The sequence below is a fragment of the Dendropsophus ebraccatus genome, chromosome 1 (assembly GCF_027789765.1).
Source record: "Dendropsophus ebraccatus isolate aDenEbr1 chromosome 1, aDenEbr1.pat, whole genome shotgun sequence".
Taxonomy (NCBI): domain Eukaryota; kingdom Metazoa; phylum Chordata; class Amphibia; order Anura; family Hylidae; genus Dendropsophus; species Dendropsophus ebraccatus.
Window position 1 is genome coordinate 215340195 of NC_091454.1, and position 16953 is coordinate 215357147.

Sequence of the window (16953 nt, forward strand, 5' to 3'; positions counted from 1 at the left end):
TGGAATTCTCTCAGAAGCAGTGACGTCACGACGAATGGTGTAATTCCTATGGAGTGTCCAGCAGGGGGTGCTCTATATATAGAAGTAAATGAGTACAATTGACTTCTATATATAGTGCGCCCCTGCTGGACACTCCGTTGGAATTACAGTGGATGTGTGTATGTAATGTAATGTTATGCAAAGTACTTTGTGATTGAATACATTTATGGAATACTTTGGGGAGCAAGTGTCCTTGCTCCCCAAAGTATCCCATAAATGTATTCAATGAATACATTTGTTGGGCACCGAGCAGGGAGGGAGAGAAGTGCCATCTACCTCCCCCCTCCCTCCCTGCTCGGTTCTGGGCACATATACAAAGTACTACTCCCCCATTATCTGCATATAATGGGGGAGTAGTACCTGTGCTATCTATCGCCGCCCGTGCCGCCGCCGCTCACACAAGTAACGCTCTTCATGCCCCCTCCACCGGTCCAACCTCCTCCTCCCGGCTTCAAACACTATGGCGCCGCTGACTCCCCACTGCCCGCCCGCTGACTCCCTGCTGCTCGCCCGTGCCGCTGACTCCCCGGTACCCGCCCGCGCCACTGACTCCCACTATCTGGACGGCCGCCGCTCTCTGCTTCTGCATGCCGGCCGCGTCAGCCCTCACCCACCCCGGCCGGGAGCACGGCGCTCCCGGGGCTGACGCGGCCGGCACATTACATTACATACACACATCCATTGTAATTCCTATGGAGTGTCCAGCAGGGGCGCACTATATATAGAAGTCAATGGTACTCATTGACTTCTATATATAGAGCGCCCCCTGCTGGACACTCCATAGGAATTACACCATTCGTCGTGACGTCACTACTTCTGAGAGAATTTTAACACTTCCTGATACACTAAATTAAGGGAAATAGCAGTATGTGAGCATTTCCCATAATTAATGTACATTAGAAAATTTCCATAAGTAATAACATATAAAAAATACATTTTGGCCGGACTTCTCCTTTAATAGCAATAACAGGTGCCTTAGCAGATTTTATAGATAGTTTTTTGGATGGACAGGGGAAGTGATTACGAATTGTGGTCAGGTGTCTCTGACTGCAGGAAGTCCTTACCTGTTGCTGCAGATAGTAGCTTAGATGGATCCTTTAGTCTGCCAGCCAAAACAAGCGCATAAGATGTAATTGCCACAGAATAGGGTTTCCTCAGGCGTGGATAGTTATCTGATATGTAGTTTATAGCTCTATCAACACTGAACTGCAAATTCTAGAAGTCAAGAAAGAGTCTTTAGAAAATCTTTGTAATACACCAATGCAATGGAGCCGGTTTCAGTATCTCACAAAAGGTTCATCAAGCATCATTTTTGCCTAACATACAGTAGTAATATAGTGAGGATAGTAACATACCAATAAGGTATCAAATGCAAAATTAAACAAAGACAAAAGTCCATGAGGTTCCCGCTTTTTGGACAAGTCATCCAGTGGACCATCCAAGGTAGACCAATGTGGATTATGTATCGATTACTTTCTACCAGTTACTTACGCCTATGTGTTGAGAACAGTATGCCCGACTTTCCAGTAGACTAATAACAACAAAAGCTGTCATGGCAACATCAGGATCCGTCGAACCCCCAAGACCACCCTGTAGAGAAGGAGATAGAAAAAAAGATCACTTTATAGGAGTCCACATTTGAGATGTTTCATTATGTCGTCACGTTTTCACGTCTCTGTGTCCTAGATCTCAACTTCTACAAGAGAAAACTCCTTTCCAGGTGGTTTTCCTGGGCTCAAGCCTATTTTGCCACACTCTATCTTTCTCTTACTTGAAAGCAAAGAAAATTGTATATTCGTACTGTTTAAAAGGGTTTATCCAGTGCTACAAAAACATGGCCTCTTTCTTCCAGAGACAGCACCGCTCTTGTCTCCAGTTCAGGTGTGGTTTGCCATTAATCTTCATTCACTTCAATGGAACTGAGTTACAAAACCTTCTCCCAAACTTGAGACATGAGTGGTGTTGTCTCTGGAGGAAAGTGGCCATGTTTGTGTACACTGGATAACCCCTTTAACCTGTCTTCAGTGAGTTCCTGCTTCTAATAAGTGGGGTTCAAATTTCTGTCTTGTTGGTACCGGATCTGAGCTTGTCTACACACTCTGTTTTCCAAGGTTGACCCAACGTAAATCTGATGAGGGCACCTTCTCCAGTATCTTTTGGTCCTGATAAAGCTCAAAGACTATACAGGTTACAGGTTACTTTTCGTGTTCCATCACTGCAATATTCCCATAGGGGCCTGTATTCCTATGCTATGGAAGAAGACCGATAACCTACAGATTTCGCTTTGGATCTCAATGATCAATGACCTCATGCACATGGAGGACCATCCTGGTGAGCAAATACATACAAACTATGTATTTTCTTTCATTATTGCCTATGGGGCTTCCTTTTCTTACCTACTATTAAGTCCTGGGGGCAACTGAATGCATCTGAAGGTAATGTGGCTGCTATAGGTGAAGTTCATTTTCTAAAAGCAGTTATGGGCTTGGGCTAACAATGCAGTAAAAAGACCCTTCTATCCAAACTTTTATGATTTATGTAGAGGAACTGCCTTAGCAGTCCTTTATTGAAGCCCCTATTCATCCTAACCTGTTAACTTAAACTGTGCATGCAGAAATTGGAATCCATTGTTTTTATGAGAAGTGCTTACCTTCATATATTGAGCACCAATATGAATAGTCTCCTGAAACATCCCATCTGGCTTCTGCCTCATCAAGATGAGCCACTTGACCGAACCGCACAGATTATCAGCATTAATGTAAATAAACTGCGAAGCCAAGGCAAATACTTTGACAATGTAAGCAGTAAGCCTAAAATCAGGGCAATAAAAAAAAATCTTAAGGAAAATTGGGGAAAAAAAGATTACAATAAAATATAAGCAAGACCTTAAGAAAGAAGTCATAGCTACCAGGTGCCAGAATTTGCTGCCCCTTGGAAAGACCCATAAGATGCATCCGGTCTACGATGAGTAAGTTGATTTTGAAACCCTTATAGAAAATGAAAGACATGCTAGAACAATGGAACAACTTGTACAGTAGTTACAAGGAAGATACAATAGAAAATAACATGTCACCTTTTCGGATTTTTTCAATGGCCTCATCTCTTCGATTCAATCCTATTCGGTACCACTGGTTAGTTTTATCAAGATAATGTGTCGCAGTGACAACTGAAGTCATTGGCCTCATGTTTTGTTCTGCACAACCTGATGGCGTAACGATAAGACGACCTAGACTGGCACCATCTATGGCATCTTCAAGAAACTGAGCAATTGGAATCCCTTTAGAAGAGGAAATACAACATTAACATGGTTAGTCTCGGGAAGTAATAAAGTAAGATTGAAAGCGAATAGAGACAGGTCAACAGCTGGCTTCAACACCCAACAACAAAAGACATATCACATCACCTTGTACGTTGACAATAAGGCGAGTTGGTGCGTCTGGAACAAGGTTCTTATTGACAAGGGAACGCACATTCACCACATCGGCACCTAAAATAAACAGATGTAAAAAATAGTAAATCATCATATCAATTCTGCTGGAAATTGAAATGCTGATTGAAAGACTACATAACATCAGGGCGCAACATTATGGCAGAAGGCTTTCCAGTACAGTGACATTAGTTATGGGGTAACTGGAGGACCAATTCTACATTGAAGAGGTTGTCTCATCAAAGAAAGTCCATTTCAGAATGTGGACGATGATCAGTCAATTGGCAGAAATCCAACCGCATATACAAACGTGTGACATTCGAAGGTTCAAACTTCATCACAAGCAGGCTCAGAGGTTATCCCTCTACCTCACATGCAACCAAATAAAAGTAATCCATAGGGATATACATATTATAGGTACCTCACTTTCGGAGGTAACATCATATAGTGCCAACAAAAATCTGCCATATAGAACCCAAAAATACTTTCATGCGTGGAAGATCCTACGTGATACAAACAATAATACAGGCTGCTAAGAAATACTTAAATAAAATATTGTAGAGATTTTCTTCAATCCCACTTCAATCAGACCTAAAATGAAAGTGGGGTACTTACGTCCTGGTACCGGCTCAAGTATTTTCGATGTTAGAATTGCCGTCTTGCGAATTCCTTCTGGCTGAAATTGAAACAAAAATATTGGTTGAGGCCAAGAAGAGCATTCTTTTTTGAGAACAATCAAGATCAGGTATGTGACAGTATGGATCTATTTATGGGGTAATTTACTATGTGAGGATTTGGGTCAATAAGAGCTTCTCAATAAAGTCAATTATCAAAATCAAATCAAATTTGTTACATAACACATACAGTAGTCATACTCTCTTACCACAACCCTTAGAAGCTTCCTGACACCATCACCAACAAATTCTCCATAGACCGCAGCTTTCACTTCAACATTATGTTGTCCTCGAGTGAGGGGCACAATGACGAATGGAACTGCGAAGGATGAGGTTTTGTTCACTGTTACCGTAGTTGTGTATGGCCTTTTGGCTGTAGCAAGACTGCAGAACTCAGGGTTGTGAGAAAATGTCACTCGCACCTGAAATGAAACCATATTGGCATGAATTTTATGAAGCCACATCTTATATGTAACTCAAGGGGAGTTAAGTGCTTTGTCCAGGGGCTTCCTCTGACCATTCATCCCATGGTGATCATAGAAACCACATCTTCCATAATATTATCATATAGTGCCAAAATTAGGCTACCATATGCCTATCTCAAAATATACCGTCATGTGCAGTAGATCCTACATAGTAATACTTCTTCTAAACTTCTCCTCTGTCTTTGGTTTTACTTTGCATTACCTCTTCTAGACCTGTCCTCTGCCTTTGGTCTTACTTTGTATTACCTCTTCTAGACCTGTCCTCTGCCTTTGATCTTACTTTGCACTACCTCTTCTAGACCTGTCCTCTGCCTTTGGTCTTACTTTGCATTACCTCTTCTAGACCTGTCCTCTGCCTTTGATCTTACTTTGCACTACCTCTTCTAGACCTGTCCTCTGCCTTTGATCTTACTTTGCACTACCTCTTCTAGACCTGTCCTCTGCCTTTGGTCTTACTTTGCACTACCTCTTCTAGACCTGTCCTCTGCCTTTGATCTTACTTTGCACTACCTCTTCTAGACCTGTCCTCTGCCTTTGGTCTTACTTTGCACTACCTCTTCTAGACCTGTCCTCTGCCTTTGGTCTTACTTTGCACTACCTCTTCTAGACCTGTCCTCTGCCTTTGGTCTTACTTTGCACTACCTCTTCTAGACCTGTCTTCTGCCTTTGGTCTTAGTTTGCACTACCTCTTCTAGATCTGTCCTCTGCCTTTGGTCTTAGTTTGCACTACCTCTTCTAGATCTGTCCCCTGCCTTTGGTCTTAGTTTGCACTACCTCTTCTAGACCTGTCCTCTGCCTTTGGTCTTACTTTGCACTACCTCTTCTAGACCTGTCTTCTGCCTTTGTTCTTAGTTTGCACTACCTCTTCTAGATCTGTCCCCTGCCTTTGGTCTTAGTTTGCACTACCTCTTCTAGACCTGTCCTCTGCCTTTGAACTTGCTTTGTACATAAAAAATAATAAAGTTCATACTTACCTTTGCTGCTCTGTTATCTTGCAGCCTCCTGCCCATGTTCCCTGCACACCTCTGACGTTTTTGGACTCATTTTTTCACTGACAGGCCACTTAGCCAGTCAGTGGCCAACACAGGACAGCCCCCAGCCATTGACTGGCTGAGCGGCCTGTCATTGTAGAGATGGGGCCAGAAGTGTCAGGGTGAGCAGGGAACACCACCAGAAGGCTGCAGGACACCAGAGGAGCATAGGTAAGTATGAGCTTTATTAATTTTACCCAATCATTAGCCGTCGGCCGTGCACCCTACTCATAGCGATGTGAGGATAGCAGTGGATTTTAAAGCAAGTTTAAATGACAGCGATTAGCTGATTATTGCTTCCTCGGCTGATCGTTGTCTTTATTACAAGGAACAATAATTTAACGAATCAAGCCGATTAATGCCGTTTTTTGGTTTCCCAGACTTGGTCTCTCTGCTAACCACAGTACCAGCTATCTCCTCCTTCTTCTCTTGCTTCTTACCAAAACTATGAAGTTGCAGTTAACGCAGGTCACACATTCCCCACATGATCACCCCAATGATATGGTGCATGAGCATATGGTTTATGTGAATTCATTTACCCGTATATCTTTTTCTTCATAATTGTAGAGGATAGCTCGAATTTCAACCTGTTCATTCCTCACAGCAGAATATGGAAGTTTTAGGTCTATAAAGAAGCTCTGGAAGGACTGGATATCATATGGTTTAGCCACACAGATGCCTATATTGAATGGATAAGACAGACATGAGTATTAACATCTGGCACAGCATAATACTGATAACACGTCATAACGGGGAAGGCTTATACTTAAAGAGTGGAACTGATTTATTTACAGGATATTGGACAAGGTGTGGCACACATGAATTTCCTTTGACAGCTTCTTCATAAAGGGAGAGGATAAGCATCTTTTACGGCCTCTGGACTAAAGAGGACCAATGTGTTTTGCAGCTTCTACCATACTGGAGGAGAACATCTTTAGGTTCATCTACTTCGGCAAAGTACGGACAACCTGGCACTTAATTTCTAGTGGACTTTGAAGGATTGCAAATATAGAGAAAAAGAGGAGACAGTTTAGAGAAAGGCTGTACACAAGCCCTAGAGCACACCCAGGACCTTTGAGGGATTCAGGCTGGGCCTAGAGACATCTTGACTGTCACATCATGCAACTGTCATAGACATTGCAACTCAATACTATTATCTTGTATCTCGTATAATCTTATGGTGTAAATAAACCAGTGTGCAACTCCCAGTGAGGAATCGGAGGACTAGTGTGTTAAGGCATAGGCTAGAATAAGGCATAGCTTAGTTTATGCAGACCCCCACACATTACTTCACCTTTTCATTATGTGCCTCTTTGTCCCAGCCTATGTGTGATAGTACAAGAGAGTGTGCCTAGTTATACTGTAAGATCTGCATGTTATTTAGTTAAAAAAAAGTGCCTGATGCCCCTCCACTTCACCAGTCTATGGAACATCAAAGAATCCTATGGACCATGACAAGCCCCTTGCTGCATTCCCTTTGGGATGCCACATACAGTCCAAGTCCAAACAGTTGTTGAAAGCAACAATAATCAATAATATGTCATTGTACATTATGGCACTGACTGGCCCTAAAGTCTCAGCAGTCCAACTTAGCCATAAGTGAGGAAACATAGGAGGACCAGGAAGATTAAAATGGGCAGTCCAGGTCTGGTAGGAACTTACTGGTAGATGCAGGGGTGTAACTAGAAATGGCTGGGCCCCACAGCAAACTTTTAAACTTTTTGGGGTAGCAAGGGGGTCCCATCCTATCCCCGGGCAGCACAGTGAGCTCAATGTACGCCTGTGGCCTGTACTTCCGGCACAGGGAGCGCATGTTAGAGATGCTCCCTGTGCCGGAAGTACCAGCCCTGGCGCACACTTAGCTGCCTGGTACCTGCGCTGCCCGAGGATCCCCTGGACACCCCTAGGAGACATCCCCAGACCCCAAACAGCTGGAGCACATGGAGGGCCTGCCGGGTGCTGCATGCTATGTCACCTCCAGGGGCCGCGCCATGCGCACCTGGCGCGGCAGGACGCTACGGCGGTGGTTCCCCCACTGGGTAGATGCCAGAGCCCTACAAAATCTTAGAACAATAGAATTTTTGCTTGCCTCATCTATGTTTATGATTTTTTTTTTTTTACCTTTATCCTGGGATAGACTCACAGCCAGAAGTTCCCATGTTGTTATGGTGTCCTTGAGGATGAAGTTGGACAGGACCTTTGTTGAGATGCTGATGAAATATAAATACTATGTTGAGTGGTTCTTACTTTGGACAATCCTTACCGGTTAAAAGGGTAACTCACCGGCAATGCAACCTTCTTTTATTTAATGTAACATAAGAGCTACAGTAGTTTCTTGGCCTCTCACCACTTCATCTGGCAATTCATCTGCTCATATGTATGTGACCATGGCTTTATAGTAAAAATGTTCAGTGTAAGTAAGTGTACTCACAGCACTTACTGACAGCAGCTCCCTGTCTGAGCTAATATCAGACTCCCCTCCTCCAGGCTGTGCTGTCCTGCTCTGTGGTCAGTCTGTCTATAAGATGGCCGACATGGAGGAGCATGTGACATGCCCTGCCCCAAGTGTCCACCACTGAGCTTGTATATACCTATGGAGGACACTGGGGGCGGGGCATGGTCACATGCTCCTTCATGTTGGCCATCTTATGGACAGACTCCTCACAGAGCAGGACAGCACAGCCTGGAGGAGGGGAGTCTGATTTTAGCTCTATGAGGTACACAGGGAGCTGCTGTCAGTATATACAGTGAGTACACTTATTAACACTGTATGCTGAACCATTTTACTATAAAGTGGGCAATCCCTTTAAGAAACAGAATATTGCTTTGCCAGTGAGTGCGGCTGTTTTCATTATCTGCAATAGCTATACCTGAATGGACTTCATAAATCAGCCTGGTCACTTCTTGGTTCACTGTTCACATCATTTAATTTAGCTAGGAGTAGTGCCAATTACTAAAGATTTCTTTGTGTGTGGATACTTTACCTATATTTGTACCCGCCAGACCACAGTTTCCTTCAGTCCATGAGAGGCCTACTTTGCAATGACGCATAGTCGTGAGGGGCACCATTGTCAATCTTCGACTACTGAGTCCCAATTAATGCAAGGTCTCACGCAGGGTTATTCTGGAAATTTGTCTTTGTACTGCTGGGTCAGGTGGTCCACTGTGGTAAATTGTTGCCAAGATAACGAAAGTGCCAGTCCACACTTGTCTCTTGGATTAACCACATGGGACCTGCTGTTGTATGAACTTCTGTCTGATGTCTGTCCATGGTCCATTCAGTCACGGTATGCTACCTTTGTCTGATTCTGGCACCACATCTTCAGACTCCATCATTCTGCCCACAATTAAGGACACTCCAGACAGCATTTTTACCAATAATGGGCAAATTTTGCCTTCTGCTGTGCAGACGAGAGGAGATTGTGATGCGGCCACTACGGTTTTAGTCTCAGGATGTCAGGAGCCAGGAGCTGCTCCTAATATAGTGATTGTTCACAGTATAACTGGGCCTACTGGAAAACATTGTAGAGATGGTACTGAAAGCTAAATCTGCTTATTGTTTAAATATGCAAAACAAGCGTCCGTGGAGCCTCGGTTGCGAGGGAATAGCCAGATATCCCTTGCTTGTTGCCTTGGTGTGCCTCCATGGTAGAGAGAGCACCACACCACCCTGATAAATAGCCCCTTAAGTCCCGCTCGGTTGCGAGTATTGGAACATAAATAGGGAGAAAACAGGGGGGCCCCTTTTGTGTCAAAGTCAAACTCAAGGTGCGAGTATTGCGACATGACAAGGGCTTGCCAAGGCAGGCATCCATCCACAGACAGCTGTTTCGGGGAATTTGCCCTTCGTCAGTGTGGAGCAGGAGTCTGGCTAGTTGGGGCAATGACAAATCAACCAACAAAACACAGTTATCACTGAACTCAAGGAGAACAGTGAAAAAATTCCAATGAAGAACTCAATCAAGAGTCTCCACTGATGCCCCCACTCTGTTGTTTCCCTATTTATGTTCCAATACTTGCAGCCGAGTGGGACTTAAGGGGCTACCTATAAGGGTGGTTTGGTGCTCTTCCCATCATAGAGGCACACCATGGCAAGGGATATCTGGCTATTCTCATGTTTTGAGACTCACAACCGAGGCTCCACAGACTCTTGTTTTGCATATTTAAATTTTTGGGGGCATCAGTGGAGACTCTTGATTGAGTACTTCATTGGAATTTTTTCGCTCATCTCCTTGAGTTCAGTGATTACTTTGTTTTTTTGTCTACTTATAGTTTGTCTTATATTGGCTGGGTACAGAGAATAGAGAATATTTAGGATTGATGGGAAGTCCATCAGCATCAGGAAGAAGATAAGAAGTAGAGCCAGGAAATGGTTCACTGAAGGAGTGGTCAGAAAGTAGGTATTAGGGTATTGTCTAATGGATTTTAATGGGTTTTCAGAAGTTGATAAAAAGGTACCAAAGGCTCAGTAGGTTCATTAATAGAGATGAGCGAACCAGGTTCGGGTTCGAGTCCATCCAAACCCGATCGTTCGGCATTTGATTAGTGGCGGCTGCTGAAGTTGGATAAAGCTCTAAGGTTGTCTGGAAAACATGGATACAGCCAATGACTATATCCATGTTTTCCACATAGCCTTAGGGCTTTATCCAAGTTCAGCAGCAACCGCTAATCAAATTCTGAACGTTTGGGTTCGGATGGACTCGAGCATGCTGGAGGTTCGCTCATCTCTATTCATTAAACATGACTAACATAGGTCATAGCAGTAAGCAATCTAAGTCAGAAAACAATATACACCTAGAGGGTGCATTCACACTGAGGAAAAGAGGTGGAAATTCAGAGCGGAATCCCCACTGCGGACTCTGCTCAGTTGCCTCAGTGTTGCCTCAGAGATTGGAGGCACCCTATACTTAACACTGGGAAACTGAGGCAGGCGGAATTCCGAGAGGAGTCTGCAGCGGGGATTCTGCTCGGAATTTCCACCTCTTTTCCTCACTGCAAACGCATCCTTAGGGCGGGTTCACACTATCAACGCGGACAATGTCCGCGGAATTCCGTCAGCTGTCCACCCGCACATCTGTGCGCCTTTCCGCCGGCCCCATAGACACCATTCTATGGGCCGGCGTATTCCGCTATACGCTGAAAGAAGTGTCATGTCACTTCTTTTAGCGGATCGCGGAATACGCCGGCCCATAGAATGGTGTCTATGGAGCCGGCAGAAAAGCGCGTGCCCGTGAGGGTGGACAGCTGACGGAATTCCGCGGACATTGTCCGCGAGAATTCCGTAGTATGAACCCGCCCTTACAGAGGAACAGAAACTGAGAAATCTTGTTGCGCAGGTCAGGTTTGGACATTTCTCAGCATGTCTAGCTACAGTACTTAGCATCAACCAGCTAACATGTACCTTTTCCGTTAAGACGTCACCAAATGGAATCTCCTTTTAAAGTAAAAACACTTGTTGATTGGCTAAAGAGAGAGATGATTGAGGCACTCACTTGTCTTTATTAGGTGGTTCTTCCATTCTTACAACATTCCAGTACCAGCTCTCTGGAAAGTCATTCCTAACCAGAATTTCAGCATCTGGGATATAGTTATCGTCCTCTTCACCTGTAGGAAAGAACCATTTTACTAGGTTAAAAGTAGTATTTCAGTCTAAAAACATATGGCTGCTTCTCTCTAATAGACAGGAGCGCATCTCAAGCATGCTCGAGTTCTGCAACTGGAATACCAGTGGCCCTAGGGAGTCCTGGAAAGTCGCTCATCTTTACTCTCCGGTGCTACACCTGTCCGTGGGATACAGGTTCGGACCTACTTAGTGATCATGTTACTACAGGTCCTTGCCAGCAGTACTGCAGGAGTGAGGAAGTAATAGTTTACAGAGAGTGGAAAGGGGGGGCAGATTGAGTAACAGTATATCTGAGGGGGTCCTGAGCAGCAATATATGAGGGGTGGCAGTAATATATGTGTGGAGGGGCCATGATCAGCAGTATACGTGATGGAAGGCTGAACAATAGTGTATGAGAGGGGGGTTGGAGGCAGCAGTCTCTAAAAGAGGAGGCAATGAGTGGCAGTCTATGCTACTCTATGCTTGACAGTGGCCATGGGGAGCAGTGTATCAAAGTTAAGGGGGGGGGGCTTGTTTTGATTAGGGGTCTAAATTTGTTTGGGAGTTTGGTTGGGGTCCATTATTTTATAATAACACCCCTGATATAACTCTCCCCAGGCTTTATTACATCCACAGCATGGTAACCAGTATTACTATGAAGCCCTTAGCTTAGGCGGGCCCCAGAATCAATTCTCCTGATGGGCCCTAGACACCCTAGTCCAGCACTGATGGGTTGTGTCTGCTAGTACAGCTCAGTCCCATGGAAGTGAATAGGTTTGAGCTGCAATACCGCATACATCCCATGGACAGGTGTGGCACTGTTTTCAGTACAAGCATGCTTTTCCAATCCATTACAGCCACTTATATTCCCCAGCCCCATGACTGCTCACTTCTATCTAGGTCATCATTGTCTTTCAGCAACATCTCAGTCTTCAGCTTCAGTTCAATGTATCTGCAGCAGTCCAGGAAAGCTTGCACACACTCGTCTCCCCCCTGAACGTGGAGAGAACGCCGCTCACAGCTGTAGCCCATTGGGTTCTTAACCATGCCATCTCTGCAGCATTCCCTCTCCAGGTCTTTGTAAGTAGAGGCTAAACAATAGAAGAAATCGTTTATTTCTACAGCACACATCAACATGAATATAATATATCTATACAGCCACCTTTGTTAGGCTGGGTTCATACTATGTTTTTGCAATCGGATGAAAAATCGGATGAAAAAAAACACAAATGCATCTGTTTTCCATTGATTTCCATTATAAAAAAAAAAACGGATCCAAACGCATCCTTTTTGCTTACGTACACAAAAATAAGGCCAAGTACGTTTTTGTGTACGTTAAAAAAGGAGATGGATGCGTTTTGATCCTCTTTTTATAAAAAAAGAAATGAATCAAAACAGATGCACACAATTGCATCCGTTTTTCCCATCCGTTTTTCTACTCATTTAAAAAAAAAAAAAAAAAAAAAGGATTGCAAAAACGTAGTGTGAGCCCAGCCTTACATGTTCATTGTCCGCTTTCCATACTATGTGGTTATTGGCACTCCAGGGTCTGGTGCCAGCTTATCTTTTTCGAGGTACGCCTGCCAGCCTGGCACCATTTTGACATAATTGACATAAGACAAGGTTGTATCTTGCAGTGCTGTTGACCTTGGTAAGGGGTGCAGTTTCCTTGCTAATTGTCAGAGGTCATGTACTATTACACGGAACGATAATCGGCCGAATCGGACGATTGTCACTTCGTGTAATAAATACAACGATCAGCCAATGACAGAGATCATCGGCTGATCATTGATATAGGTTAGAACCTATATTTGTCGGACGCCGACCGCGCATTGCTACGTGTAATAGCGGTGCGCGGCCGGCGACTGATGATATACATTACCTATCCACGCTCCAGGGCTGCTCCTGCGGTCCGCTTCTCCCCGGGTCCTGCGCGCTCTAGCTTCAGAGCGGCCTGTCCCGGTCTGTGATTGGCTGAGCGGCCTGTCAGCTGACAGGCCGCTCTGAAGTTAGAGTGCACGGGACTCGGGGAGAAGCGGACCAAAGGAGCAGCCCTGGAGTGTGGATAGGTAATGTATATAGTTTAAGCAAGGGCTGCAAGGACATCGGTAACGATGTCCCTGCAGCCCTTGATTATCGGGCCGTGTAATAGGCCCAGTAAACGAGCGTCAATCTAGCAGATTAGCGCTCGTTTACAGGTATTATCGGGCCCCCATCGGCCCCTGTAATACCAACCTAAGACTGGATAGGGATTCCTGTGTCAGTGCATGGTACCCGGGGCCTTGTGCCCACTCTGGAAAATTAAAGGGTGAGGTGGGCAAGACAAGAGAGTGTGTGTGGTGTCTGACGTGGCTGCAGGAAAATGCCCAACTAAATCTATGTTAACACTGGCTCCGTCTTGTTTGAAATTATGGGACAAAAACACTGCATGCAGCAGGGGTCTGTTCATGTCTACTGGTGCAGCGGTCCATGCCCAATGGCGAATCCTTCGATGGACCCGAACAGAGCCAGAGAAGCAGTGTGAACATAGCCTAAGGGGCCAAAGCCAGAAACAGACTATAAACAGAGATCAGGTCATAAAGGAAAGCCTGAGATTTCTCTTTTCAAATCCATTCCTGGCTTTGGCTTCAAATCTTTGGCAGATAATCTGTCAGATAATCTTTCTGTGTAAATGGACCCTAATGGTCCGTTTACACAGAGAGATTTATCTTACAGATTTTGAAAGCCAAAGCAAAAGTAATGGATTTGAAAACAGGAGAAATGTCAGTCTTTCCTTTATGACCTGATCCCTCTTTATAGTCTGTTCCTGGCTTTGGCTTAAAAAAATCTGTCAGATAAATCTCTCTGTGTAAACGCACCATAATGCTAAGTTTATTGGCCCGATCGTAAGATTAACGATATCGAAGTAACAATTTTTTTTTAAAACGATCAGCGTTTAGACGGTACGATATATCGTATGGAAAAATCGTTTTGCAATCGTGCGCCCGCAGCCCGGCCCGCCCGCAGCCCGCCCCCCCCCTGCGCCGCCCCGATCTCCACCCCCGCCGCGGCCAAGAGCATACGTTACCTGCTCCGCGCAGCAGGTCTTCCGACATCCCCGGCTCCCATCTTCAGCGCATTGATTGGCTGAAGAGATGAGCCGGGAATTTCAAACGGCTCCTCTTCAGCCAATCAGTGCTCCTCTTCAGTGGCGGCCGGGGGTGGGGTGGGGGGGTCTGTGGTGATCGGAGAAGCGGCGGGTGGGGGTGGCAATCGGAGCGGCGGGGGTGGCGATCGGAACGGCGGCGGGGGTGGCGATCGGGGGCCGCGGGGGTGTCGATCAGAGCGGTGGCGGCAGGGATGGCGATCGAGCCGGCGCAGGGGGCTGCGGATGAGCGGGGGGCCGGGCGGGGCGGCAGGCGGCTGGACTATCGCGCGACGACTGTTTACACGGCCATTTTTTCGCGATCGCCGAACGACGATTTATGAACATGTTAAAAGATCAAAATGAACGATTTTTCGATTGTTCGCCGCGTTTACACGTACGATTATCGTTCGAATTCGATCGTTATCGCGAAGATTCGCCCGATAATCGTTTCGTGTAAACGTAGCATAAGAAAGGGCGAAAGGCCATTATGAGAAGCAAGGACTGCTTCTAGAACTCTACAGAGAGTGATGGGAACACAGGCATATTGGATGGCAGCGTGTTCATTTGTCAGCTTAAATTTCATGAAGGATTCACCAGAATGGACGAGCAGTCTGAATGATAACCTGAAGTAGAGCACTATAGAGAGGGGCAAGCCGAATACCTCGCCATGGGTGTGTGTATGTCCCATGGCCAAAGTTTTATTATGTAATATACTTGTATACAGTGTACTCATCCACCCTGGAAGCTGTGCAGTGATGTCTTTATCTCCTCTGTGTTGTCTCCCACTCCCTTCTTAGCCAATATGCCACACATAACATCAACTCTGGGGCTCGCCTTCAGGTATCCTCACTATTTAAAGGGATACTCTAGGGAAAATCTTTTTCTTTTAAATCAACTGGTTTTAGAAAGTTATATAGAGTTGTAATTTACATCTAATGAAAAATCTCAAGTCTTCCAGCACTAATCAGCTGCTGTATGTTCTGCAGAAAATATTTTCTTTCCAGTCTGACACAGTGTTCTCTGCTGCCACCTCTGTTTATATCAGGAACTGTTGAGAGTAACAGTAAATCCCCAAAGAAAACCTCTCCTGCTCTTGACAGTTCCTGACATGGACAGAGGTGGAAGCAGAGAGCACTGGAGAGCAGACTGGAGAGAATACACCATTTCCTGCAGGACATACAGCAGCTAATAAGTACTGGAATACTTGAGATTTTTAAATAGAAGTAAATTACAAATCTATATATATAACTTTGTGAAACCAGTTGATTTGAAATATAAAGATTTTCACTGAATAACCCCTTTAAGCCTAGCCTCCTCAGCCAAATGAATCAGTGGTGTAAGTACCTCTATACCTCCATACCATGGCATGATAACTTTCTGGAGAGCTGGAGTCCCATAATGAACTGGAATCCCATGAAATCCATAATGATTAATGAACAATACAACGATTTTTTTGTAAGTAGAAAACAAGATATCTACTAGATTGCTCCTCTTACCCTTCAGAGCTTTTTGTTCCATCAGAATCGCTGATGATCTTTTTTTGCGTGTCTGAGTGTCCTTACACAATGAATCTGAGAATAAAAAAGGATATCACATGGAATAACCAAGATCAAAAAGTGTTTTTTTTTTGGGGCTGTCCAGGCATGATGGGATCCATGTATCGTTCGTGCAGCCATGGAAACTGACAACAAGAATTCTCATATATTTGTGCTGTTAGTTTCTAGATCAAACAGCAGTACATACTTACTGAGTGTGCCGCTGCTCTGATCCGGCATCCTGTTCTCGGCTCACCAGTCCAGCTGCTGTATCTTTAGGCCCCACCTCCTCCGGTTGTCGATTATTCTGGAGGAAGCTGTGGTCTGAAGATACAGGCACTGGACGGAAGAGCCGGAGAACAGGATGCCGGATCACAAGCAGCACGGGTGGTAAGTATGCACTGCTGTGTGATCTGGAAGCTGACAGCATAGATATAGATATATCTGTGCTCTCAGTTAGCGTTCATCATTATTGGTTTACACAAAAAGATGGGTGGCCGGTAACAATAAGTTTTGAAGCAGACTCAAAGATGCGATCAGCCGAGGATTGGGTGTTTTCCCCGTCTGTGTCACTTTTACACAGGTCGATTATTGGACATAGGAACATTTCTTGCTATACTACTGGCCGATATTTGGACCATGTAAAAGGTCCTTAAAGCAGTTATCCAGCGCTACAAAAACACTTTTCCCCCCTCTCTTGTCTCCAGATTGGGTGGGGTTTCAAACTCAGTTCCATTGAAGTAAATGGAGCTAAATTGCAAACCACACCTGAACTGGAGACAAGAGAGGGGGAAAAGTGGCCATGTTTTTGTAGCGCTGGATAGCCCCTTTAAGCCCCAATGAAATGAAGAGCCAGCCCCCCCAATTACCAGTTCTCTCTGCAGTAGTCAAACCGAAATTTGTCTGTACAGCAAGTCCAGCATCGTGAAATACTCCCATGCTATTAGCACCACTCCCAGGGCTACATCCGAGGTCAGATTTATCCACAGTGTCCCATATCTGAGAGACAAATAAGAGTCACATAAACCCGTCA

At 44.9% G+C, this 16953-nt stretch overlaps 1 protein-coding gene across 1 annotated transcript in view; it reads right to left on the bottom strand.

Moving 5' to 3' along the window:
• Nucleotides 1–16953, bottom strand: part of LOC138769582 (venom factor-like) — a 63587-nt gene that overhangs the window by 15707 nt on the left and 30927 nt on the right. The window contains exons 15-28 of the mRNA XM_069948154.1: nucleotides 16790–16919; nucleotides 15882–15956; nucleotides 12149–12349; nucleotides 11149–11260; nucleotides 7778–7866; nucleotides 6196–6335; nucleotides 4350–4562; nucleotides 4082–4142; nucleotides 3443–3526; nucleotides 3113–3316; nucleotides 2948–3026; nucleotides 2690–2849; nucleotides 1531–1629; nucleotides 1104–1254 (exon numbers count right to left, since the gene is read on the bottom strand). Of these exons, the coding sequence (XP_069804255.1) occupies nucleotides 1104–1254; nucleotides 1531–1629; nucleotides 2690–2849; nucleotides 2948–3026; nucleotides 3113–3316; nucleotides 3443–3526; nucleotides 4082–4142; nucleotides 4350–4562; nucleotides 6196–6335; nucleotides 7778–7866; nucleotides 11149–11260; nucleotides 12149–12349; nucleotides 15882–15956; nucleotides 16790–16919 (1798 nt within the window). The remainder of the gene's footprint in view (nucleotides 1–1103; nucleotides 1255–1530; nucleotides 1630–2689; nucleotides 2850–2947; nucleotides 3027–3112; nucleotides 3317–3442; nucleotides 3527–4081; nucleotides 4143–4349; nucleotides 4563–6195; nucleotides 6336–7777; nucleotides 7867–11148; nucleotides 11261–12148; nucleotides 12350–15881; nucleotides 15957–16789; nucleotides 16920–16953) is intronic.